The following is a 27544-nucleotide window of genomic DNA, read 5'->3' as shown; positions in this document are numbered from 1 at the left end:
AGAAGAAGAACAACAACAAAAACATGAACCCATTCTTAAGCCTTGTGGAAAATCTTCCAAACTTTATGGACAAAGAGTAACATATCATTGGAGTTTATATGTGTGTAAGGCAAATACTTTGGTTGTTTTTTTTTTTTTTTAAACTGCATATTTTTTAAAATGTGTTGAAATTAACTGCTAAAAAGGCAGAGAAGGTTCCTAGTACACAACTATGGCCTATAGAGTATGGTAATAGTCAGATCTTTACTTTACATGAAATTTACTTTGTAAATTGTAAATATCCAAAATTTGTGAGAAGTATCTCTTTGACATTCATAGAAATGAATTGAACCATTTCAAAGTTCAAGTCATTGACTCAACAGGCAACCCCTAAACATAAAAAAATAACAAATACAAAAACAAAACACATGAGAAAATGAGTACATTTTTACTGTTTGTGTTTATTTACAATATTGAATATGTAAAACGGCTTCATTTGGAATGTTTAAATCCAACACTTTTTCTAATATTTACTGTTACTTTTATTTGAAGTATTCCAATTTTAGGGTAAAAAGCTAAATGAAGCAGTAAGATTCTCATATTTTGGTGTCCACTGAATTTTTTATATATTAATATATAATATATTTTCTGGTTTTCTTTAAATTTTTCTATACACTAGGAAGTGGAGACGACATTGAACATTATATCCACAAATATCATCAAGTGAAGGTATTCTATCCAATACTGGCTGTAATACATTTTCTGTAGTAGTTGTAAAATTTTCCACACTAATTCTAAAATTTTCTAGCTTCAGTATTTTGCCATTCCTTAAATGAATTGTCAATGCAGTGGCCATTTTTTGTTTAATTTCCCTCCAGGGCTGTAGGTGGCAGTGATGTCTATTTTATCTGGCTCCCTTAAAGTAGAGCAGCGTTCCACTTCCTGTTTATCATTCACAGCTAGCTTAGGTGGAGGCAGAAAGTACTAGCTCTGCAATCAATGAAATATTCCAGAAAACCCTCTTTAGGATTCACGAGGTAAGAAGAAAATTTATATACACATTTTTAACCAGTACAATTTCACTCGCCGACACAGACTCTTAGGATTATGTTGCTATTCAGTATGCTTTATTTGGTAAGCCAACACGTCCTTTTACTGAGCTGCCTCTGAACGAACTCTCAATCGCCAGTGCGTTGTTACAGTTTTATCAAACACAGGTGTGTTTTTAACAGGTGTGCGGTCGTTTCAGCTGAGACTTAAAAAAAAAACAAGCTCAAAGTCCATACACAGGGCCTGTTATATAACTGAATGTTATATACGGTGGCCATGTGATTTATGACTCCATCATTCTCTGGAATAAATCCTTGGTTTCGGTAATGTCGGTCAACCACTTCTCACTGAACTTGCTCCTCCCCGGAGTGTGTATGAGCCGCCTGGACTCGAGAATGAAGCGAACTTCCACCGGAGCTTCGAGCTCGGTTTTTGATATTTCCATCGCGAAGTAGATGCTGACTCTGTCCCCTATTGGTTTTCCGGCCGTAGGGGCCATGAAAAGGGCCCTGTAGAGGTGGATCTTACAGTCCTTGTCCCGTTCCAAGCCGAAATAGTCCACGTTGTAGACCCAAACGGGTTGGATATCCCAGGTTTTAATATATGCCTCAATCTTAAAGTGCCCCCCTCTGATGGTGAAGTCTCTGCATAAACCCCACACAGTTCTGTCCATCATACTGGCCGGCGGGGTTTCAAGTTCCTCCTTTAACTGTCTCTCAAACCGCAATGATTTTATAAGTAAGGTGAGCTCAGCTGGCTCGTTAGTTCCAGGGAGATCTCGCTCCATCTCGTTGTTGCAGTCTTGTTGTGCTAGCGGTTACTATGGTTACTGAAGAAGGCTAAGTCAAATACAGCCATCTAGTGGCTACCTGCTGTTGTAACGTTAATACTTAGTGTATAACACGTCTCTCTCTTCGGACTTCTTTATGTAACAACAATACAAGTATATAAACTATATAGATGCAAATTTACTTTCTTTATTTTATTTACAACAATTAATTTCTAAATGTGGAACTCATTTATTTTAAAGATGCATCACACAACTTGTTTTTTGTTTTCTATTAAGTTCGGTGATTATGGGGTGTTGGACACTGGGTTGATCGGGCGGCCCGAGTTCGACTCCTGCCCTTGGTTCCTTTACCGCCGCATTATTTTTTTTCTTCTTTTTTTTCCCCTTGTGTCTTTCCTGTTGGATTACTGAGAAATAAATTGCACTAAAGCCGAAAAAAAATGTAAAAGTTTGGTTATTATAATTGAGCGATTAATAAAGGTTTTACTTTTTGAATGGTCTTCCGTCAAGAGACACCAATACTGTAGAATCATCTGGTGGCTTATTGGTGTAACAACAATAATAAAATGTTCTTTTTTTTTTTCTTACAGGAAGTGAAGGCTAGCAGAAACTTTCAGTGCAAATAATTTTTTCCTTTTAAAAATGGAGCTAAAGCAACCATAGATCATGGAAGACAAACCTGCCAGGATGCCGGATCATTCCAAACAAATATTTTAGCCTCTGCTCTTCTCCCCAGTTTCTTCTCCCTAATGTTCCCAGAGGGTCATCAGACGCATGTCACGGCTCAGGTCCACAATCGACAGCGTCACCAAGGCAGTGGGAGGCACGGACCTCATCTCCAGATTCTCCCGCTTCAAACCTGGTGGTGCCGCAGCCAACGGTGCCCTCCCTGAGAAAACGCCACTCAAAGCTGAGCGCGTCAGTGCTAATGACACCTCTTCTGGAGGAATGAAGGAGAAGGCAGGTGGGACAAATGGAGCAGTGGAGGAGGCAGATGAGCAGAGGGAGCAAGTTGCAGAGAAGCCTTTCGTTGCCCAAAAAATTTCTGTTAAAGTCTTTATGTCTACTTGGCTTACAGATACCTCTTTTAAGTAGCCGCTCTGAGCTCCACCTCAACTGTGGCAAAGCAAACCAGGCAGCTGTTTCACCCAGCAGCTCTGTCCACAAATATGGACGAGACGTACAAGACTCTATCCAACCACATCAACAGTTACTTTGGTCCAAACACACAGGGAGAAGATGGAGAGAACAGAAAGCATCTTTCGGAGCCCGTTCCGCATGTCACCACCCTGAGAACAACGGAACCCATTCCTGTTTTGTCTCCAGTCTCTGAGACCAAGAGTGTCGAAGCGCCCGCTACCTCTCTACCCTCAGAAAAACCCAGTCGGGCTGAAGAGACCACCGCCGCTGCTACCCACGCTGGTGAGAGCACAGCTGTGTCCTCATAATAAATCCCCAAAAAAGGCTTTGTCCCCACTACCTGTCGTAGTCGGCCCAGTCTCTCCTGTCCATCATTTCCCGGAGCTACATTGCCCGCTGTGTCTTTGTTAATGTCAAGTTAATATATTACCTCTGGGCGATCCGAGCGTTTCACGCTTGACAGAAAACTGCAAACATCGAGACCAATATGAACGCACAGAGGACAAAGCAGTGGAGAAGACCGAGGGTGAAGAGGAAAAAGCTGAAAAGGCAAAGCGGCAGCAGCTGCTAAGTCAAAGGGAAAAGGTAAAGTTATTGCAAAGATTTTTTTTGTCATGTGTTGAACAAAATTGCAATTTCTGTTAAAGTCTTTTATGTCTACCAGGTTGTACACTTACAGGGGGATGATTTTTCCCTTTTTTTTGTTAAGTAGCTGGTTATATGTTTAATATTTTCTTTCCACTTCTGGTTCTCAGTCTCAGGTCTTTTGAAGCCTCTAATAGGTTTTCCCAGCATTCAATTTGCAGCTTTTCCTTGTTAAACAAAAAGCACACACAACATGATGCTACCAAGCAGCATTTAGCATCTATGCACCAAAAATCTGGAACAAACTTCCAGAAAACTGTAAAACAGCTGATACACTGACTTCCTTTAAATCTCAACTAAAAACCCACTTGTTTAGAGTTGTATTTGAAACGTAATCAATTGCAAATTTATTGACCTAATCTGACTTGATGTTGTGTTTTTATTGTTGATTCTATGTTGCATTGTGTTTTTGTGTTTGACTTGATGTAAAGCACTTTGAAATGCCTTGCTGCTGAAATGTGCTATACAAATAAAGTTTGATTTGATTTTGATTTACCATCCCCATGTCTCACAGTGGTGTTTATTTAGTTTTTTTCTTATTTGTCTGTCAGATAATAGCCAGAGTGAGCGTGGACAACAGGACCAGAGCCCTGGTCAAGGGTCTGCAGAGGGTCTCCGACGTGGAGCTCCTCTCCACTCGAGTGGAGGAGCTCAGCTTTCACCTCCTGGAGTTTCCCGAGACTCGGGGCGTGGCAGTCAAGGTCGGCTTGGACACAAAGCTTTCTGACGATTCGTGCAGTTTGCTTCACTGCCACATGGTTGTTGGGTTTACATTCTTATCACTGTGTCTTTTAGGAGAACCTGTTGCCGTGCTTGCTGCGACTGCGCCAGGCCAGGGACCTTTCCCTTCAGGCGGCTGTTAGGGAAGCTCTGGCGCTGGTTGGCTACACAGACCCGGTCAAAGGCAGAGGAATTAGGGTGCTGACCATAGATGGAGGAGGCACAAGGTACGACTCTTTATTTTTTGAAATAGAAAAGCATGGATGCTTTTTGCAACAGATGCCCATATTGTTAATCTGAAGATACACGCTGCAACTTTTGGAATATTTTGTGAAAACAGTTACTCTGTTCCTTTATTGAACATGAAATGCTAATGAAACACATTTCAAAGTCTTTTAAATTATAGGACATGTACTATAAAAAGTCTTTTGTTGTCAGAAAACTGAAAATGGCTCATCATTTGATGTTTTAACCAAAACTTGCAGCCTAATTAACGCATACACCAAACCAACCTAATGTCATTTTCATTTCAGTCGACAGGCATAAATTCTATTCTATAGTAATAGACAGAGTACAATCCTATTGGGAAATTAGGCTGTATGTACAAGTATAAACAGAAGCATTAACTTTTCATTTTAGCTGTGCAATACAAACATTATTGAACATGTTTTGTTTTTTTTTGTTACAGCTGGAAAATTTTTAAAGAGGCATGTAGCTCTTGCTCTCTGTATGTTGGTTTAAAAACAAAAAAAGCTGACATTTGTTATACTTTTAAAATATAAAGTTTGTATTTGGGTTTGCAGAGGACTGCTGGCCCTCCAGACTCTTCATAAGCTGCAAGACCTGACTGGAAAACGCATCCATCAGCTGTTCGACTACATCTGCGGAGTCAGCACTGGTATGCTTTGCTCGCCTTTTAGAACCACTATTTGATCAAATTAACACTTATTATTTGTTTAAATTTTTTTTTTTCTTTTGCTACAGGTGCCATTTTGGCTTTCATGCTGGGGATTTTCCAGATCCCCTTAGAAGAGTGCGAGGATATGTACAGAAAGCTGGGCTCAGACATCTTCAAACAGAACGTCATCGTTGGAACAGTGAAGATGGGCTGGAGCCACGCGTTCTATGACAGCGAGATGTGGGAAACCATCCTCAAGTTAGTCTCTTTCTGTCCAGCTACTCTTTACAGTTTGTGGATCATTCTTAACTGGAATAGCTTATATGCTGTCTTTGTTTTGCGATCTCTTGTTTTTCCTGTAGGGAACGTATGGGTGAGGGCCGCATGATTGAGAGTGCAAGGGACCCACACTGCCCCAAAGTAAGTGTTTGTTTTTTTTGTTTTTTTTTTCAGTAAATAGAGATTTTATTGTTATTTTGTTTCTTAAAACTAGTAGTAATACATTTATGTATTTTTTGGAATTTCTAACCTTTTTTCTATAACTAAGATGGGCTTGGTTTCTTTTGTTTTGATTTCCAAAATCCTCCTGTGTTTTGTGTTTGTCCACTAGGTGGCAGCGGTGAGCACCATTGTCAACAGAGGTTTGCCTCTGAAGGCCTACGTATTCAGGAACTACAGGCTCATGCCCGGAGTGAGGTCCCACTACCTTGGAGACTGCAAACACAAGATGTGGCAAGCCATCCGGGCCTCGTCTGCCGCCCCCGGATACTTCCAGGAATTTGTTCTGGGAAAAGACCTCCATCAGGTACCGCACTGATAAATGGGTTGACAAGGTCCAGTCCAGCCAAATTCAGTTCAGCTTTGGCTTGGAAGTTTAAGAAGAAGTTGTACAATTGCCTAGAACTCAATTGAAAAAATTATGTACAGAAAAGTATCTCAGTAATGGCTTTTAATTGTAATATTGCAGACTTGTATTTGACTGCAAAGGGATGCAGTCTAGTGCTGCTAGAATTTTCTTTCATTACTTCCAGTTCACTCAGTGTCACTTTGATTAATGACCGTCTTAGTTAAGGGACAGTCACACCATGTGTTGCATTGGCTTTGAAGTGGGGCTGCGAGTTCAATTTTACCCTTCCAGATTTTTTCAAAATATTTGTTTTTTTATTGTGATTAAATCAGTGCAGGTTCTGGAGTAAAGGTGTCTGAGCAGCAATTCTTTCAGTTTTTCATTTGCAAATTGAAAACTCTGTTGAATTTTCCTTCCTCTTCAACTATTGTCCCATTAAAACACTGATGTTATGGGGGTTTAACATGACAGATTGTACAAAAAAAATAATAATAATTCAACGCGGGATGAATCCTTTTTGCAAGGCTCACTTTATTTGTCCTCCTACCCCTTTAGTCCTTTTAGTCAGAGTATGTTTGTGCCTTCAGGGAGCTGCCCAAACAGACTGGTATTATTCTATAAAGTTCGATTATTAGGCCAGATATCTTTAGCCTCTCCTATCAGAGAGCAATTAGGCTGGAGGCTTAGCTTCTTTTTGATAACCTACTTAAGCTAAATTAGCTTGGTCCCCATTGCTCTGCTGTTTCCTACAGCAGATGCTGGTATGGCTGGCCTCTGATTGTGTTTCGGTCAATAAAAGACCCTAATCTCTCGGTTTGCCTTCATCTTTTCCAAGAAACAAGAAGTACAACATATGGCCTTGTGGTTTCCTTTACATTAAATCCTGTTTCTCACTAATTCCGATCTGCACGTATCGAATCCTTATGTTCGTCCTGTTGGCATGGGCGTGCCCTCTTCTCCAGCAAACTCGGGAGAACGACAGCAAGCAAGAAAAGATGGAGGTAGATTTGTCATCCACATTCACTGTGGAGCAGTGCAGGTTGAGCTTACATTACCACCCACGGCTCTGACTCCTACTCTAGCGGAGGTATTTCGCAGAAAAATCATGCCAGAATATCCACACTGGAGAGGTGCACACACTCACTGATACAGTTTCTGGTACAGTAATTGATATAAAGCCACTAAAATTGCTAGGATTTCCTGTAGAGATTTAGACTTTTATTTCTAGCTGGGATTAATGTTGATTTTTTATTTATTTATTTATTTTTTTTTTTTGAGACTCTACACCATCACACAAGCATCAACACATAAAACTTTTTGGGCTAACTCAGACTGAAACAAAGACCTCCAGTTCTCTGACAGACTTCCACATCACCTTCAGAGTCATTGAAGTAATCTTTCCTCCTGCAGTGCGGAGGAAGATAAGTAACCACAGTCGTAGTCGCTATCTGGCTCTGGATCAGAAGTACGTCGGGGCTTGGGAAAGGTCTCGGCACGGATTCGATGGGGGGGTGGAGGGGAACCTGAGATAAAGTCAAAGTACTGCATCTTTCCTGCCATTTATTCAAACAGTTTGTCCTTATTTTTGTTTTGCTCCACAGTTTCTTCCACAACATACAGTCACTTTATATTACTGTGAGACAGTTTAATTCATGAATAAAGCTGAATTCACACTAACACAGCTGTGTGACTCAGTATATAGGTCATGTCTTACTTATTTTAGTTTCAGGGAGCTTGTTTACTTCTGGGTAAACTGATTTTTTATTTTTTTTTTAACCAGAGTAGCACATCTCTAACCCAAAGCTGTGTGGCTCAGTGACAACCTGTCTACTTCACCTCATTTATCCCGAGAAATCTGTCACCGGGACTATATTTAAACTATGCATTCAAGCCCCCCCCCCCTCCCACACACACACACACACACACACGCATATTCTTTACCTTAATCTCTCCCACTGTCACTGAAGGACGGAGGACTCCTCATCAACAACCCCACGGCTCTGGCCATTCACGAGTGTAAGTGCCTGTGGCCGAACGCACCCCTGGAGTGCGTGTTGTCTCTGGGGACGGGACGGTACGAGACCGTGGGCACGAACAGCACCAACTACACGAGCTTGAAGACCAAGCTGACTCACGTCATCAGCAGTGCCACAGATACGGAAGGTAAGATGTGTGTGGCAGGGGAAAAAGGATTAAAGCTGCTACCCAGTGATGTCTTTTCTTCTACCGACAAATGAAGAACATCAGTAGGTAATAGAACAAGTTTCCACCGATGGGATTTCACCAAATACAAAGATTCCAAAGGGGGGGAAAAGACAGCATTGTTTGCGTGTGATTGGGTGGATGACATCACCACCCAATCAGAAGAAGAACTGAGCTGGTCAGCAGACGTTAGTTAAAAACCTACGGCGATCGAGTTGCGGTTGAAGTTGGGCACGGCTTTTCACTTTCTGTCCAGAGGCGCACATTCAGTTAAAAATTCTTGAATCTAAAATTAATGCCTTAAAATGTCTTAAATTACTTTCTGAAAAATGCAATTTTTCCTTAAATTTGTTAATCAGAGGCCTTAAATTTTGTCATGGCAGAACTATTTAATCTTGTATATTCTGACTTTGTCAACCTAAAGTTTGAGTCACCCCCATACATATTCATTGTGTTTTGTGACTTGAGGAAGTTGAGGCTACCGCTAACTAGCTGCTAGTATACTCTTCATAGCTAATCGTTGGTTTGGGGTTTGTTTTTTTTTTACATCCAGCAAGTACAAATTTATTGCCAATTTATCATCGTTTGCACCCTTTTGTTGCGATACAGATCTTAAATTTTATTTATGACAGACTTGAAGTCTTAAATGTGAGTTGGTTAAACTTGCAGAAACCCTGTGTTCGCTCTTTTGCTCACTTGAGTTTTCCAATTGGATTTTATTATTTAACCCAAATTAGTTTGGGTTACATAATAATTTTCCTAAGTAATGAATGTGTCTCTAATCTTCCAAACTGTTCTAATTTTTCTTTTATTAAAAATTTGTCTCTAAGGGTCTCTTCTGACTGTAACGTGAACTTTCTATTTCAGAGGTGCACACCATGCTGGACGCCCTGCTGCCACCGGACACCTACTTCCGCTTCAACCCCCACATGAGCGAGGACGTGCCGCTGAACGAGAGCCGCCAGGACAAGCTGAACCTCCTCAAAGGCGAAGGGGATCGCTACCTCGAGCGCAACGAGGCCAAGCTGAGGAAGGCGGCCAGCGTGTTGGGCCAGGAGAAGGGCGCCATCCAGAAGCTGGCCGAGTGGGCCAAGCTGAAGGCCAACATGTACGAGGGAATCCCCTTTGTGTCCAAACTGTAAGTTTTTAAGGTAATGAAGGGCAGGGGGGTGGGGGGAAAATGCATTTCTGGCACATTGTTATTTGGAATTTGATTCATTCCTAAACGTTTACATGGGCTAATGATGATATTAACCCAGGGATAAAAACTGTATTGATTACATTATTAAGATGAAAGAAGTGGAGTTAAATAATGTGTTATACAATTTTATTTATTTTTTTTTTCAAAGGACTATGTGTGATAGACACAATATTATGGCTGATGTAAGATTTTAAAAATTATGCATTTCCCCAAAAAAATAAAATAAAACCATGTACAAGTATGAGTTGACTTGATCTTGAACGTTGAAAATGTAAATAACATACATGTGTGAGACTCATGTTCATGGCCTGATTATGTGGATGTGTGACGTGTTAATTTGAACATGTGAAACAAATGCCTGAAAATAGAGCTGCACCGATCAGTCAGAACTTTTTTTCTTGTGTGTATTAAATGGAGGAAAACGACAAAGTCCCGCTATTTACATTCTAAAGATCCATTGACCTACTGCTTGCGCTTAATTAATATTTAAAAATTCAAGGAAATGGTGAAATTTTCTATACAATTCAAAACTTCTACCTCGGTCGCAGGAACTGCAGAACGTTTATCTTTCATGTGAAGGTCAGTTAGGGAAATAGAGAAAGTTAGAGTTAAAGTCAGTTAAAGTCAGTTAGAGAAAGTCAGACCGCAAAGAAAACTGAAAATTGGTATCAGCAATGAACTGTCTGATAGGTGCATCTCTACCCGTAAGTGATGTTTGCTTGTGTCCATGGTAACTTGAATAGATTAGGGTGTAAAAGAAAAAGTGATTGCACAATGGGAACTGAAATAGGACTGCCTATTACTACACTGTACAAAAGTAAAACAAGAAAACTTGTGCACTTTGTAGGATAACCTTTCTTTTATCCTAGGTAGAAAATGTATTGCTGTTTGAAACAATCATGAATGTCTTTAAGTTCCTCTTTGTAGATTTTTGGAAGAAAATTAAACAAATACATTCACTGGCCTAATTCTTAATTTTTTCAAAGCATGTTTATTCTGCTTGAAGCATCGACTTTTGGGCCTTTCATATTGTGAGCATGTTTAACACGATGAGCATCAACTTGCTGTGATTCCTTCTTTCTCTGCTCCATAATGGAATTTTAAAAAGATCCAAAATGTCATGAAATAATAAAAGTTGTTATTAAAACGCACTTGATTTCTCGTCTCATCTGAGTTGATGGCACTCTCTGTGACAGTATCGCTTATTATGTTTGACACACTTTCACACAGCACAATAAAATCGTCACTCAACGCTGATTGTCTTCCCGTGGTTAACTGACGTTTCTTTCAGCTGCAAATTCACTGCTTCACGTTTTGAACTCTAATTATTTGGTGAAATTCTTTGACATCACATCAAGTCTTGCCCTCGTTGCTATGGTCACCAGTAGTAACATGCCACCATGGATCATAACCACAACAACTGCCGATATTTAAAAGTGAAGGATCTTCTCTTATTATTTCTTCCTTTTTTTTTTACATTTGTTTAAAAAGAAAACCTAAATGTTGAAGTAACTATATCAGCCCTTTTATGTAGCTTTCTGTTGCAGCTAGCACTTGAAGTCCACAGTATTGCTTTAAAAAAAATATATATATATTATAAAGTTAAAACAAGTCACGTTGGTGTGGGCACTTTTGCTTTTTGGAAACTTGTAAATACAAATTTCATTGCTAAAATACAGCCTATTGTCATATTGCACTAAGAGGGCTCTGTCTGTACTAATGAAAACTCACTCACCTCAGCATTCTAAGTGCTCGCAGTAGACTGCAAAGTCACTATGCCGTTACACAGCAGCATATTATACATTTGAGACCCTTCATCAAAATGCGCATGCTTTTTATGAAGTTAATTTGTCTCATAAACAGACAAACCTGATTTGAACCACAGGCTGCACTGCGTGGCAGGAATCTCCAAAGTGAATGTAACATTGTTTTATACCTTGGCTCAAATAAATTTGAAATAAAATACATAACATAGGTTTATATAAAAACCAGTGGAAATGTCCATTTCTTTGTAGCATCTCCAGTAAAATAATTTAGTTTCATTCAAGTTTAAGTGGTATTTATTTTTAGGAATAAATACCTGATGGTGCTTAAAGTTGTGAAATCTTTAAGTCTGTCAACAAGTTTTCTCAGAGTTTTTAAAAGCCAAAATGCCAAAACTCTGTTACATGCAACAAAAATACATTTACTTCACTCATATCACCGTGTCATTAGTCGCTTGCTGTGGCAGGACCTGTCTATCTCTTTCCCACCTCCTCCACAAGCCGGGTTGGATTGTGTGGTCCGGTGGCGTTCCCTAGCAACTGTTGTAGCTCTGTCTTATTTACAATATTGTCGATGTACCCACGCTTGCCTATAATTGTCCCGGATCTGGCAGAAACACAGCATGAAGCCGGTCTGCTGTGTGTATGTGTTATTGCTACGAGTGTATTTTTGTCATGCACGAAAGGATGTGATAGGCTTACAATCTCCTCATCTAGTACAAGTTGTGTGATCTTGTGTTATTATGGATGTGTGTCGTTTTGAAATGCACATTAAACTGTCTTTCACTGTTTAATCTGGGCAGCAAGTGTTCTTACACACTGAACTTTGTCACAATTTGTCACAACAAATATCCTTTTTTTCTTGCCAACGTAATTAAAGTCTTGACATTAATTGTTTTTACCGAAGCCACTTCTGAACACATCTCCACATTCTAGGTTGCAGCTGATTGGGTCCCGCAAATAAACCTTTCTGAAGCCTGGCACCTGATGAGCAAATGCAAAACATTCTTTGTAGTTTCCGGTCTTTCATCCGATTCCTGCCAGCATAAGGTGTGTGAGAAAGGCCCAGATGCATCAACAGCGGGAAGACTGAAGACTGCTTCACGTCGGCGTTTATCAAATCAAGTCAAGATGGCTGCCGTGTAAACAACACCAGTAGGGGAGCTTAAGTCTGGTGAGTGTCAAAGCAACATGGTCCCCTCCTGATTTATCTTTGGTCTTTGTTTAAACAGGCCAGCTCCTAATAGAAACTCTGGAGTGGATCCAATGAGGGTTAACACTAGCATTACCAGGGATTTCGACCTCCTCTGGGCTCCAATGGTAGAAATGTCAAATGACCCTTCTCTGGTAATTCTAGTGTTAAACGGCTGTGAGAGTCAACGTTTTGTCTTTCAAGTGATTTGCTTTCTGAGCTTCCTGCAACGTCTGCTTAAGGCGTGGGTAAGTTGAGAGCACTCCCTTCGGAGAGCACTGTGGCACTGGGGTGGTATGTCTGCAAGGAAAACACGGGGGCCGCCTTCACGTCTCCTCTCTCAGCAGAAACATTTACACAGTGGTGTGGCCCTCCGCGCATCCCTGCCAGTCGGTTAGTCCGGGGACACACAAACGCATCCTTGTCAAAGGTGCCTGTGCCCACTGGTGTAAAGTTTGGACGTTTATGGAGTCTTGTCCCCCCAACAGTAAGATAGTGTTGAAAGATAAACTAAGGTAACACGCTGTGGAGCTGCGGTGTGCTTAGTAGAAAGTCTCAACCCAGAGTTATTTTGTTATCCTGTGTGCAGTTGGCTCTTTTTGCACCCAGTGACTTGACTCCATCTCTTATAAGCCCATATTGCTCAAAAGATTAAGTCTGAGATCCGTCAGTCTATGTAAGCGTCACCTTTAGCACATTTTCACACATTATGCTCTCATGGTCAATTCTCCAATTTGTTCATATAAAATAACTTATTGCTTGAAAGAGACACTCACCCAATGTATGACTACTTTTGCGAGAGGTAAGTGTTGGTGAAATCTGCTGTTTTAGAGGAATCCTCTGCTACTTAAAATGTGAATTACATTGGTGAGAGATGGGGAGGGAAATGAAACCATTTCACAAGTGTTATGCCCCATTTTGGATTCATCCAATCCTGGTGCTGTCATTTAAACAATTCTAAGCAGAAAGCTGTGTGGCAGTCTGGTGGTTCTGATTTTAATGTTGTTGATCTATTGTAGAGCAGTTTAGACATTCACACACCACTGTTGAAAGTGATAACATAGCTACTAACAAAGTTATTCAAGAATTAAAAATGACAAAGACAAAGAGTGAATGAAGTTGCCTCCAGCTGCCCCCAACCTGTGAAATTTTGCTGAGGTCCTTCCTTGTACAATCTTGGATTTACTCCACTCTTCTGGAAGTTTTTTGTTTCCAATATTTATCTTAAGTTTTGCACTTCCCATTTACGCCGCTCATTAGAAGAGGGGCGCTGTAGGTGCGGTATATTTATTCTCTGAAGATAATTTAACTTGAAGATCTGTCAGTGGGATGTTATTCTGATATACAGGTTTCTGTTGGAACAAACGTTTTCCGGTAGTCATCTTTAGCTGCGAATAGTAAAATTTAAACTTTAAATAATAATAATAAAAAAAGAAAAAGTCGCTTTATTTTCCAATCAAAGAGAACGTGAAAGATAATAAAATATAAATGAATACACCGAAATAATTTATTTCACAAAATTTGATCCTGGCATTAATAATACAAAACAGAAATCTTAAAAAATGTCAAAGAATAACACACAGGAGAGCGGTGGTGTTTTTCGCAATAGAGTGCGCCCTCCCAAACATAGATCGTCTCCTCAGCTGCTGCTTATGACAGCGGCGGGGGAAGCTGGTGAAAATACACAGCTTGCTGTTGCAGCGGCTGGGCTGAGGGGGGACGGACGCACCAGCAGGGGCACGCTCCCTCCAAAGACACACACACCTCATCGTTTCCAGCAGCATCAAGACACACTCGCTGAAAGAAAAGGGAAACTGCAACCGGACTGCAGAAAACGGTAAGTGAGGACATGCGATTATCTCTCTCTTTTTTCCCTCCTCAAAAAAATGATGGCTTCATTTCCCATTGTTTTGATTAAAAAATGTATATTGCGGGTAGTCATTCAAGTCATTATTTGGATGCGGCATCCTCACTATCGTAATTAGGATCGAGAACGACGTCAGGTGCGAGTGATTGAGGACGGGAGATCGCGCGCGCTTGTTTTTAACGTCGATTCTGCGGAGCATCAAAGGCTGAGAGACCGTTGCGGTCTGGGCGCTCGCTGCGCCGCACGCACTGCATCTTGAGGAGCTGCCATCAAAGGCGAGCGGAGGGAGGGAAGGCAGTGTGTTGTGGGTTCGCCCCCTCCCCATCCCACCTTAGCCCGCCGGTGGTGCGGCAGGATTTGTGTTGCCTACTGCCGGCCGGTGCAGGAAGGCCCCGCAGAAGCTGAGCGGATGGTCGGACGAAGCCAGCTGGAAGCCCCGCTCCTGCTCCTCCTCCTCCTCCTCCTCCTCCTCCGAGTTTCCTTTTTGTATTTGGACTTAATGAAAGACAACAAAGGCCTTGTTTTAACTCTTCACGCTTTCGGAATCGCATCTAATCCCTGATCTGGTCCATATATATATTTTTAAGCGCATAGAAAATGTAATTTGTTGCCACAGTGTGGCTAATTTGACCGATTTTGACAGTCGGCATAATTGAAAATTGACCCAAGATTTTAAACGAGCGTGAATTTGTCATGCATGACATGGCAAATCAGAGAAGTGATGCTCAGAGATTGCATATTGGAACATTTTCCTCTCTCACTCTGGCAGTATGTGTTGCACAATAAACAATTGCACTGTTGCTCAGTGACAGAGTGGATGCATACAGCAACTGGGTCTCTACTCATTTCTTTATGTCAGATCATGATATTTTGACAGGCTTGGCTCTCAGTGTTAAGATATTTTAGGCATATATTGGTCACTTACTGGGATCCAAATGTAGAACCTCTATAGAGAAGGAAGGGTGGCTAAATGTTTGGAAAACATATTGATAGATGAACAGAATATGTAGCTGTCAGAGCTATGTATGAGTGCTATGGTAGAGAAGTTCATTTCCTTTCTAACCTTTACAAAAATAAATACTAATAGAAATAAATCCGTCATAAGATTCTGATCTGGGAAATCTGGTTTGCCAAAACTCACCTTTTATTTGACTACTGCAGTGTTGTTGATTTAGCTTGATGACGAATCATTTACAGAACAAATCAGCTCATACCTTGGCAAGGTATATGTGGTGTGTGTGTGTGTGTGTGTGTGTCTGTGAGTGTTGGTGCTGCCGGCCGTTGCTTCCACCTCTGTCGAGTTCTTCTCACAGTAGGAGATTAGACGACGTGGGTTCCGTCTCCTCTGACAGCTACCCCTCCACCCGCCACCCCATCCCAACCACCAGGCTGTCACAGCAGAGTCAGCTCGGAGCCATTACTCACGGCAGATGTGGTGTCACCATCCCAGCTCTCCTCTGTTTTCATCCACGGCTCATTAGACGGGAAGCCGAGTGGATAAGGGTTTATGGTTGGCTTGGGCGCGTTCCTCATTCTGTTTGCCGTACCTGTACGCGATGGGACAATCCAAAGATGAAGGCGATGCATGAATGTCCTTTCAGTCTCTTTGGGTGCAGGGAAATCTATCATTTTATCGGCTCTGAGGAGGCTACATGAGAAAATGAAAACAAACAAATCTTTGGCTAAGATTTTCCATAGCAAGGAAGCTAACGTGAACTTTAGATGTCTCTTCTTACAATTTCTTTTTATTTCTACAAGTCCCCATATTAGTCATCCTGCGAACAGATGTACAAATAGAAGTCTAATATATATATACCTGCCTTTTTTAAGCAATAGTGTTTATAAACCTTTGCTATGACTTGCTGTTTGTTAACAGCAATATTGAGTTCTTCACATTATTCTGAGCATTATTTCTAAATACCTACTTTAGATCACAAACATCAATACTCTATTCAGAGTTTAGGATTGTCCCAAAGTGGTCAACTAAGTTTTAGCTTCCAACAGGGTAAACAAACATCTTAAAAGATGCTATCTGTCATTTTTAAGATGTTTTTCACGAACAATTTCATAAACAATTTGTTTAAATATTAGTACAAGATATTGTACAGTGTCCTTTTCCAGATTTATGTTCTCATAGCCTGTTTTGCCTTAGGCAGTACCCAAACAAGGAAACAATGCCTCCAATTAATTCATCCCCAGAGGTTTAGTTTATTTTCTTCATAAGCAGCCATAAGGAAAGTGTTGCAGATGCTGATGGTGATGAACTCTTAAATCTTAAGACATGAAAATGGACAAGAAAGCAACATGAAAAACAAAATACAGCAAAAAATAAATAAATAAATACACCAGTCACTGTAAGGTTTTCGTGAATGTTTTTGGACATCTTCTTATCCAAACTGCAGCCCAGTAATCGTAATTAGCATCATACATCCCCCTGAACACTTTGAGTTAATAGCCCCCTGCAGCGATAATGGTGAGTTCCTGGAGGTGGGAGGAGCATAAACGGCCTCGGTGCCTTGCGACTCGCAGCTGAACGTGTTTGGATGGCTGTTTTCATTACATCGTTGCGACGCATTAAATCGGCGAGACTGACTGAAGATTGATGAATTGGAAAATGGGGGTGAAAGCAAAGACTGATGGTTGATTTGAAAGAAAGCAGCTGCTGTTGTTGTTGATACTGTTTTCTCCACAGGACAGATGGTTTTTTATTGATGCTTTTTAGTTCTTTTTAAAAAGGATGTTATTACTATTGTAAGAAACTCAGTTTTGCATAATGGTGTCATATTTACCTGGGTATTTTTCTGCATCTGTAGACTATGCACAGTTTGTTCAGTGTATACAATTTAAAGCCATGCAGCTGTGCTAGAACAAACTTGATATGGGCTATGAATGATTAGAATAAATTAAACATCCTAAACCGCCGTGAGAGATATAAGCACGTTTAATTTACTGAATTTTGCACATGAAGTTAAAGCAATGATGCGGTAAATGTGCCTTAAAGGAACAAAATTGTCTCGCTGTCAGAAAGGAACGCCAGCAGAAGGTTTGAGTCTGCCAGTAAAGAGCCGGAGTTGATCAGCGGAAAAGTTGTCGGACTGGTTATGGTCGTCCCAGTGCAGAACGTGCGTCCAGTTTACATCGGCTGATTTGATTTCATGTTTTGAAAGGCATACAGGCGGTGATGCATTTTAGGTGGCTTGGCTGTAGTTGTCTGTGTAACAGAACTGGTTATTGCTGAAGTTGAAGCTTTTAGTATCAAACATTTACCATATGTTAGGCTTTAAAGCCAACCGTTTTCAAGAAAATAAGACATGGAATAGCTATACAAGATGGCCTAAAGAGATGGGAAAGGCTGTCTTCCAAAACTGAATGGACACGTGCACATAAAATGATCAAAAAAATACATTTTAATTGAATTTATGGTAGCTGAGGAGATGCAATGTGGTGCATATCCATTCTATTTACAATCAAACTGTGCTCTAAACTTTTTAAAAGTTTGACGTTTAGCTCGCATTGAATACTGGTAAGGTTTGTATAACTTTTTCACTTGCCAAAATAAACCCAAACAGGACTTGGAAGAATGGAAAACTCTGTAAAAAACAAGGCTGGCTTGCTTGATTAGTCATAGACAATCAGACAAAACTTTTCTCTTAGCTCGACCCTGGTGTATGCTTCAACCTCTGAGAAGCAAGCTACAAGCTGTCAGGTAATGTCATCAAGTTGTCTGGCTGGAGAGTCTTAGAGCAAACTTGTAAATGTCTATTAGAATCCACCCAAAAATGTCTGCTCAAGATCTACCAGCCTAAAGAACTAGTCTTCAGAGCAGCAAAGTGAAAGAGGTTTTTAAGACAATTGTTGACCGTTTGAAGTCCTGAATCAGACGGTCAAATATAAGAATGTCTGTCAAACGAGGACTGACTTTTACTCTTTGGATATTTTGCTTGTTTATGAACCAGATGAAGCATGGAGAGTTGCTGAAAATGCCAAAATTGTCAAAAAGATGAGTACTATTAAAATTTAACAATCAAAAAAAAAAAAATCAACATTCAATGTAAACAGGCTGCTACTATTGCAAATACTAAACAGCATCTGAGGAAAACAAAGCAAAGTTGCGCGTTATCAAAAATTTGGCCACAATATAATTTATTCTTTCAAATATTCCTTTATTCCAATGGACTTGTTTACTCCATTCGTCACATACTGTGCTTAAACCAAACTTAACAGCAAATAAAGGAGAAGGAGAGAGAGGGTTAAAATTTCAGCGGTCGGCGTTTAGCTCGTCGTATTCTCGCCTTACGCATAATATCATTCTCCCAGCACCTCAATATTTGTCGCAGCTTTAAAATCATTAGTACAGATTTGGGTCACTGGAATCCTTAAGGAGTTCCTCTCATCACTCTAAAAAGCCCAGCCGGTTTCAGACGGTCGTGTGCAGCAACGTGCTGGAGCCATTCTGCCTCGGAAAAATGGTTTTACTGTAAAATGTTACATCTATTAGCCCTTGGAGTTTTTCTCTTGTTTTTATACAACAGAAAACACTAGTATGAAAAAACTATTTTAATGCCTCTACATGAATTGTACTGCATTTCATGATATTTAGTTTCTAATCTCTCTGAAACACAGTTGACAAATAACACTGACATGCCAGACTGGTCACAGTTAAAGTTCATTAAACTTCTTCACATCTTGTGTGTTGAACCTCGTTGCAGTTTTGTACTTTATGTAACAGAGCCACATAAGGTGGCTCCATTTGTGGTAATAAAATGCACTTAATAGCTCATTAAGTAGTAGTATTAGTAGTAGTCTCATTAATAGTATTCAAATGAGACGGAATACTTTTTGGACTCGTATAGTGAAAAAATAAAAATACTGAATTTTGTGTAAAGTTTTAAATACCTATTTTAAATCCCATTATAAAATGTGGAAATTGCTGCACGGTGTAAGCCATATTTTCTGTATAAAATGAACTTTTAGTCTTGTTTGTTAGAGGAACACACTTCGGTGAGTCTCTGTCATCATGAAGTGGTAAATATATTATCTCCAATTGATGGCGGTCCTCAAAAGTTCTCAGCCCTACTTGCCTGACTCCCCCCAGGGGAGGCTGCTCTGAGGCCACTCTGTCTTCACCGACAGTCCTTTCCTTGAACTGAAAGAATGTCTTTGTGGGAGAAGATAAGCACACAGACGCGGTGGACGAAGAACAGGAGCAGATGTCGCCATGCAGAGGCCGTTCGTCTCCTAAAGATGCGTCTTGTCTGCGTTGTAAAGCAATTAAGGAAAGTCAAGAAAGGGGGCATCTGCACTCATAAAAAATCTTTCCACATTAGCGGGAAAAGTCCTTAACTTTTAATTTAACTGGAGCTGAAACAGCTGCCGGATAACGGGGACAACAGAAATCTCTTGATTTGTCTCCACAGCAATACACTTAATCAAACAGCTAATGAGGACTGAAAGTTTGAGGATCGTTTTCATGGCTTTATTTTACTGCAGGGTACATATCTCTGCTGTATGACGTCTATCCTTACTCGGCATGATTCGACGCAGCTGGATTGCTGCCATGGTATACTCCAGTGGCATTTCCCCTCGGTGATAAAGTCATGCCATGCCAGTCCAGCTGCTGTGTCTTCTCTGTCACTTTTACCCTTGGAACTGATGAGGTGGTTGTTTTGCGGCGTTACTCACCTTGGCTTTTGGCTACGTGACACAATGCTTCCCGGTTTGCTGTCTTAGCATCTGAGCTCACTGCAGTTCAACTAAAGAAGTGAGTCAGCTGAAGTCCGTGAGTGCTTCTTTGCAGGTTTGGCCTTCAAAGTTAGGTTAATTTCCTGGCTTGGTGATTTCTAGTTGATGTACTTCTATCAACAACTGTTTGTCCCTGTTTTTGTGACTCTCAGTGGGTGTATGTGATCAAATGGAGGAGCAGACTGTGATTGGGCCATTTTCTACTTCATTAGCTGCTGTTCTGCTAGCACTCCAAGGCATCTTTGTTTTGGGTTTTTTTTCTGCAGGAAGCAGACGATCCGTCTTTCTAATCTGATTCCTCAAAGTTCAGCCCTGAAACATTTAAATCAGAGTAAATGAGTTTACTCTGAGTTTTTAAATAGTTTTTTTTTTAATTCATGAAGGGGTAAAATGTGTTTAAACCAATATTGAATATTCCCACCAAACCACCGATTGAGCATCAACACGGTCATCAGCCATTCGTGGCAAATGGCAATGAGTCTTTTACATCTCTGTGGAGGAAGATTGGAGGAATTTTCTTCTTTTGCTTGTTGTAAAAGTTCAGTCTTGTTCTAATTTGACTTAAAACTTCTGTTCCTAAGATGTTTCGGAAACTGCCGATTTTGTTTTAAACTTTTAAATTGTTGCTCTAACTTTAGGTGTGGACACAATGTTTTGCCCGAATTTTTTTTCCCGCAAGTCCCCATCGGGGAAAGTCCGTGTCGGTCTGCATTAGTCATGGTCAGTCTGTAGGGTGAGCGGGTCACAGTCAAACAAACATCTTTGAATTTTTTCAAGGCAGATGTGGGAAATGTCAAAAGTGAAAAAGAGAAGTTGGGACGTAGCAACAGTTGATAGCCAACTTTATTTTTAGACATTTTTTTTGCGATTATACAACATTAGGAAAGTTGTGGTTTATTGCCAGCTTTGAATTGCCTTACCTAATGTAAAGAGTGACTGATTCTCTTTAACCCAGACAAATAGGAAGTCATGGACTACTGAACTAAAGGGATAGGAACCGTTGCTTTTAAAGGATGGATTTTTGCCTAACTAGTTTTTTTAATCAAATATCCGTGAATTAAAAGTAGAATTTTTTTTTTTTCTAAAATTTTTGTCAGCGGAAGATTTCTCTACAATTTCACAAATTACAATTACTCAGACACCTGGGAGGACCTGCAAAACCTTCTTTCCTCCACACCATTTTCCCACCATATGTACGCTACTGGAATTGACTCTCATCCCACTCTATTTCTCCTCCATTCTCCGGTCTCATCCGTGACTCACAAAGCCCATTTAACCTTCACCCAGCTAAACGCAAGCCAACCCTTCTTCTCTACCCTCTGGCTAAAAGCACCCCGGTATCTATTTTTTGTCCATTCCGATACTTTTTTTTACGTTCCGCGTCTCGCTGTGCAGCTGCCTTTATTATGTCACTTCTGTACACCTGATATTTCAACAGACAGCGGTATCGTCGTTGGGTATAAAAATATGCGGTATGCATAACGCATAGCTTTAGCTGCCCTTGTAGGACCTGTTTTTGTCTAGGAGATAACCGAGCACAAAGAAGAAACAAGAGTAAAATTCAGGAAACTCCTGTGCTTTGTTACATATCTGCTCCAGCCGGTCATCCGTTTCAGCTATAGGATACATGTTACCTGTGAGATATTTCCTCTACAAAAGGCCCATTAAAACAAAGGAGAGCAGCTAACTTTTCAAAATAGGTATCGCATGCTTTTTTTTTTTTTTTTCCCATGGTGTCTTCCTCTGTATGCATACAAGCTATCAAGTGGCCCAGGGTGTGTCCTTGAAGCCTTGGTTCAGATTAACCACCTGTCTTTTGGTTGAAAATGATGCTGCACTTATTCAACTTTTGTTTGATATTTTCTGCTCGTCCCCCTCAGAGATATGCTGTTTGAAAACTTGACAGATGTGACCCGTTGATGAGGCTGTGAAAGAAAAATATTTCAAATCTTCAGAAAAAAAGAAAAGAAAACCACTTTTGAGTTTAAATCAATTTATGAAACACTTAACAGATTCTTAAAATGGCTAACCCGGAGTCTTTACCTGGTGGCACTTTGCTGATTTGCTGATCAGGAAAAATACCAGATTTTTCACTTTCTGATGGACTTTTCCAGCGGTCAAGTTGGTCAAGTGGAAAATCTTCCTCTTGCCAGTCATCAACTGATTTCACTGCAGGTTTGTTTTAAGCAAGAAGAAACACACAAATTAATTCACACCAAAGGCTTGCATCATTGCATTTTCTTAGGCTTTATTTTGTAGCTCTAACTTGTTTTATTAAATTTAGCGTTAAATTAAATTTAGTGGCACCTTGTTAGGCTATTAGGGAAACATGTAATGATATCCGCAAATAGTGGTGAAGCTAGTGATAACAAGCTATTTCTGCTTATGGTAGTTGTAGTTTCTTAATAACTTTTCCACTTATCACCACCTAAAGCCTTTACATTGCATTAAACAACAATTATCCTTAGGTTTATTACAAGCATAGGCCTCCTGGACCCATGGTACTTAAATAATTTGTTTACACTTATAGCTGTTATTTCCAATTTTAGATAAATGCAACTTAGCAATATGTTCTGCAGCTTTCTAACTTTCCCTTACCATAAACAGTCTTTACTGCTCACCCAGTGATTTTCACATTCGACTCGCCGTCGGACGTGATTTTTCTTTAAAATATGAATATTTCTGGCCATGTTCCATAACAATGAAATGCAACGTATCTCTGAGGGGAAAATATTGAGCAAAAGTTGAATAAGTGCAGCGTCATTTTCAACCAAAGACAAAGTAGTTAATCTGAACCAGTGCAACGATGTTGCTCAGAAGCGTTGCTTCTCTTTTTGATGAATCGTTGCCAAACAGCTAAGGAGTCTCCTTACTGATAAATTATTGATTGTATTTGTTTTCTTTTTAGAAGAATTTGACATCTTCCATTTACAAGGCTGCATTTCCATAAAACTGCCGATTCAGCTCACAATCAGAATTTTGATCTATTTTGTATTTTGTTGATGACCAGTATGTCATAATTTGAAGCCTCCTCACACAGCGTAGGATCAGGTATCAGACATCCAGTGAAGTGGCAGGACTTTAGGTTTTATTGACACTAAGTTAATTGACTTTAGGATTAGAATCAGGAACCCTGGGGTCGTTAGTGTAGCCGAATGTAGAATCGCTGGTTTTACACAGTTAAATGATCCCCTGTGAGCTCTGTCGCACCGGCGGTCTCTGTGGGTTTGCTCCGCTTTTCCTCGTCAGCCCAAGCCGCTCGCATTCAGGCCTTTTGTTCCCAACAGCCACAAGCAGAAGGATTTGGTTGTGACCAGAACCGAATGAATTTGATGCTTTGACACAGTGTATGTACACAGTGTGTCCTCAATATAAAGTGGCTTTTGCTTTGCTTTGAGCTAGCCACTTTAGCGCAGGCAGCATCCGTCTGTGTCTGAAGTACCAAATCGCTGACTGGGGCCTTTGTGTAGAGGCGGCTGCAGCCTCTCCGGTGGTGAGTCCATGCTGTCTGGCTGCCCCCCCCCCAAGCTCAGTACCATGTTCCAGCCCTGAATATCCCTGGGTCTGTGCATGCATGTGTGATGAGAGATGAAGTGATAGTCGCTCGGGTTCGCTGACTCGGTTGGTCTACTGCAGCGCATTGCTGAGCTCTCAATCGTTCCCCAAACTATTAATGTTTGAAATTCTCTTCTGCATTTGCATCTGTTGCCAACGATAAGCTGCAATTATAATAACACCTGTCATGAACATGAGTCAGTCTTGACGGTTGTCATAAAGTGTCATTCGGTAAATCATGACGCTTTTAATACAAAGTTGACATGATTCAAAAAGTCTTCGTTATGACGACTTGACATTAACCAAGAAATTATGATCTGACATAAATTTGTTATAAAAGTATTACCGATTATACTTCAGCTTTAATAACATACAGCTACATAATATTTAAGTGTCATGATTTACCGAATGACGGTTTGAGTCATAAATATTCATGAAGACTTACTCATGTTCATGACAGGTGTTATGTTATGTTTATGACGGTGTCATGACAGTCTTATTCACAACCCGTCAAATAAAGTGTTACCTTTTTTTCTTACTGCGGGCTACAGTAGAAGGAAAAGCTGACTGGCAGGTTTACAGTCACTGGAAAAATATTTGCAGTTTTGGTGATGTAGAATAACTTTTACTGTGTACAGTTTAATTTTAGAGAGAAAAAAGGGCAGAAAAGTCCATATAGCCGACCGTATGTCAGATTGTGAGCTTTGTCAGACACAGTTGGGTGTGTGCCAAGGCAGCAGATGTCCTGTGCAACGCTGGCCGACTTTCTGTGCCAGCACCAAAACGCAGTACTGTGAGAACAAAGACAATTGAGAAAGTTCTTGAAAAATATCAAATCTATAAAGCAAATGTTGTTACTCCTTAGCTTCCATCACTTTTACATTTGTTTTCATTCTATTGTCTTGTGTGGCAGAATTTTGAATTTTGCTAACAAAAGATTTTGAAAGTTCTGTGAGGGAAAATATTTCCTGACGCTGAACAAGATTGTTTCTGAACACTCTGGGTTGTATTTTATCAACTTGAAAAGCTTTGTTGTCACCTACAAAAAAGCTCTGGGGAAAAATTTGTCAGCCATTTAAAAAAAAAAAAAAAAGCCCAAAGTTGATTGTCAGGCTTTCTGCTAAGTTCGTCAGTCACTGAAATCCCACATTTACAAGAAACAAACCTGAACAGCAGTGATAACGGCACAAATTTGAGATGGGTGTAGAATAATTTATTACTTTATAAACTCTATTCAAGTTACATAATGAACACGAAGATCTTATTTAACTGCGACATGTTGACCCTGCGCTTCATCCAGTTGTGAGTTTTAGGAATGTTTTACCAACATGTCAAAACCAAAGCGGTAGAAACATCCATGCTGTCAGTGGAAACAGGAATTTGGTCTTGCTATGCTGCAGACCTGCGGCTCTTCAGCACAACGTGGCGGGGCTGGTTGCTTTTGTTTTGTACGCTGCATGTGACTGCAGGTGAGTGTAGTTGGAGAATTTGTTTAATGGAAATCGGGGCAAAGAAAACAAGCAAATTAAGGGGGTTTATTTGTCTGCACCGCGCCGAGTTCTCAGTACAATGAGCACGATCCCTGAACCACGACGCCAGACAAAAGGGTTGCATCGTTCCCTTTTCATTTTGCTGCTCAGGTGGAGTCGTGACTCACGGTGCTCTGGAGCGTCAATATATTTGCTTTTGTCATCGTAATGAATGCTGTAATTTTGACAAAGCTCGGGGCTACGGTGAGTGGCAGCTGGGATTTAATTGACCACAAGCCCCGTAAACAAACACGACACTTAAATAAATTTGAAAGCACGAACGCGGGCAATGATTCAGTTTGAGCACAAACCCAATACGGAGAATAATGCCGCTGATTAAACGGAGTTCTGCTTTGTCTGTTGGTAGCATCAAGTCCCTTTCCAGCCCAGTGTGCCACAAACAAGAAGGCAGCAGAAGGTAATTTGTTGCCTTTGTGTCTGGCATGCCCCTTTAAAAAAAAATACACCAATTCTGTACACACACAAACAGTCGTCATAATCATCTGATTGTCTCCATGATTATGGCATGCCCCTATTTCTCTTGTATTGAAAATGAGTGGGGGCCAGTAAAACATTTAGGCTGGGACAGCAAAAAAAAAAGAAGAAAAAGAAATTTAAAAAAATCTATGATATATTTATTGACAATAACTACTTTGAAAAGCAAAGTCAACATGATATTCTAAAAATAGGAACCTTCTGAGAGTCTTCTGTCTGATCTGACACCAGGAAGAGAGCTGATAGCTGGGACTTTGTGATAAAACTGCAATCAGGGCTTCAATCCTCAGTTGAACCGTCTGAAAGAAATTATCTTTTTTATGCGAGTCTCGCTTCCTTGCAGCTACACTGCCAGACAGAATGTGGGTGTCAGTCTGCACCCAGATATCTTTTGTGTCGGCTCCTCATCACAGCTCCACAACTGTCAAAATGAGATTTAAAAAATGTTTTTTTTTTTTTTTTGCACCAGTCCTAAATTAATGGGATCACACCAGTGGAGAAATCCCTCTCCACTGGCGTTACTAATATTAGCAGGCCTCAATCTCCTTCCCTCGTTCTGCCTTTTGTCTTTGTGAGCTGGAAGACATGCGGTCAATATTAGACATCTTCCGCACATCCTATAGGTCCATTCAGACCAACGTTTGCTTTCCTTTGTTCATAGAGCTTTTGTTCCTCGTTTCCTTATTTCCACTGTTCTGCTTTTCATTTACCTCCACTCCCCTTCCTCAACATCTGTGTCTGTCTTTGCTTTCCCTTGCATGCCTTTAAGGTTGCCGTCTGAGATGAGATGGTTTTAGTCTCACCATGGTGATATGTTGTGACCGTTTCGTTCCCTTTTCCTTCTTTCTTCAATAGTAAGAAGTGAATAGTTTTTTGTGCTACAGTGAGTTACTAATAGGAATTGGCTGAAGGCAGAAATATTCAACACAATCTTACCGATTTTATTAAAAGATAAATAGAAATGAGAGCAATAAATATTCCCATTGCTGATAAAATATTAGATTAGATTGAATACTATATTTATTTCCTCTGCTTTTGTTTAATATTTTTATTTTAAAGTCATCAAATATCAAATTTAGCATTTTGCTATTGCTAATAGTTTTACTCTTCTGTCTAGTTTTATGCATTCTGCATTTAAAAATTATTCATTAGTTTTAATTTTCGACTTACTCCTGATGAGAGGCAAAATTAGACAATGACGTGTGTTTAAGATATTTTTTTATTAAGGTTACACTGCCTACCATAATAAATGTCACAAGCCTCTAAAGCGTTCTGGTAATCTTTTTCGATCAGTGTCTTTTTATTTTATTTTTTTTCTCCCAACAAACAATTGTGTCATTATCCCTTAAGTTTCCCTCCAGATATCAACTCTTGGCTCCCCCATTACCCTCAACAGTTGCCTCTTGATTGCATTATTCATTAAGGAAACGGCTGACTTGTAATGACTTTACTGTCCTATTAAATCTAGTCAATTAAGTTTATTTATATAGCCATCGTTTTCCACACAAATGGCATCTGAAGGCAGTTTGAAAGAAAAAAAAATCCAACTGATTTCTTTCTTTTTTCTTTTTTTTCTTTTTTTACACAAGCACTCAGTGAACATAGAAACGGTTTCGATTCAGTGACACGCAATTCACTTTGATCTTAAATGTATAAAAGAAAATCCAAATCCATTCATAATGCCAACTGGTTAAAAAAAAATGCTTAAAAGTTATTTGTATTGACGGCAACACTTCCTCCTTCTAAGCAAGCAAGTTGCAAGAGTGGGTAGATAATTGCATTGAGGTCTCCCTCATACTGAGGAAGAATATGGAAATTAGCAAATCCCTTTAAGCAGGAAGAAACCTCCAGCAGAACCGGGCTCAGTGAGAGTGACCGGTCTAATTTGGTCAGTAAAGTCTTTCATTCGTTACTGTTTGAATCGGGAGG

The 27544-nt window shown here is 40.1% G+C and overlaps 3 protein-coding genes across 5 annotated transcripts in view; 2 read left to right on the top strand and 1 right to left on the bottom strand.

Annotated features, from left to right (window-relative positions):
* The first annotated feature begins 735 nt into the window (after positions 1-735).
* On the top strand, positions 736-10623 carry pnpla8 (patatin-like phospholipase domain containing 8). The gene is given in 12 exon segments (XM_044108892.1): positions 736-1016; positions 2410-2902; positions 2905-3325; positions 3378-3544; positions 4156-4305; positions 4400-4551; positions 5128-5222; positions 5309-5480; positions 5585-5642; positions 5833-6027; positions 8037-8232; positions 9139-10623. Coding segments are annotated over 11 exon segments (2190 nt in total). The 5' UTR covers positions 736-1016; positions 2410-2593; the 3' UTR covers positions 9414-10623.
* On the bottom strand, positions 1052-1839 carry akap14 (A-kinase anchoring protein 14). The gene has a single exon (XM_044108890.1). The coding sequence runs from the start codon at positions 1814-1816 to the stop codon at positions 1313-1315; it is 504 nt and encodes a 167-aa protein (XP_043964825.1). The 5' UTR covers positions 1817-1839; the 3' UTR covers positions 1052-1312.
* Positions 10624-13827: 3204 nt separating the features above from the next.
* The window catches only part of nrcama (neuronal cell adhesion molecule a), a 52866-nt gene continuing 39149 nt past the window's right edge, over positions 13828-27544 (top strand). Inside the window, exon 1 of one of the 3 annotated variants that reach the window (XM_044107876.1) lies at positions 13828-14264. The gene's annotated coding sequence lies outside the window, so the exon portion shown is untranslated. Of the gene's footprint in view, positions 14265-25492; positions 25539-27544 lie in introns of those variants that run through there. The other 2 variants (XM_044107882.1, XM_044107877.1) reach the window with 2 other exon arrangements.

Source organism: Gambusia affinis, linkage group LG23, assembly GCF_019740435.1.
Source record: "Gambusia affinis linkage group LG23, SWU_Gaff_1.0, whole genome shotgun sequence".
NCBI classification, from domain to species: domain Eukaryota; kingdom Metazoa; phylum Chordata; class Actinopteri; order Cyprinodontiformes; family Poeciliidae; genus Gambusia; species Gambusia affinis.
Note: the sequence above shows the minus strand (reverse complement) of the source record. Positions and strands in the feature narration are given on the sequence as shown.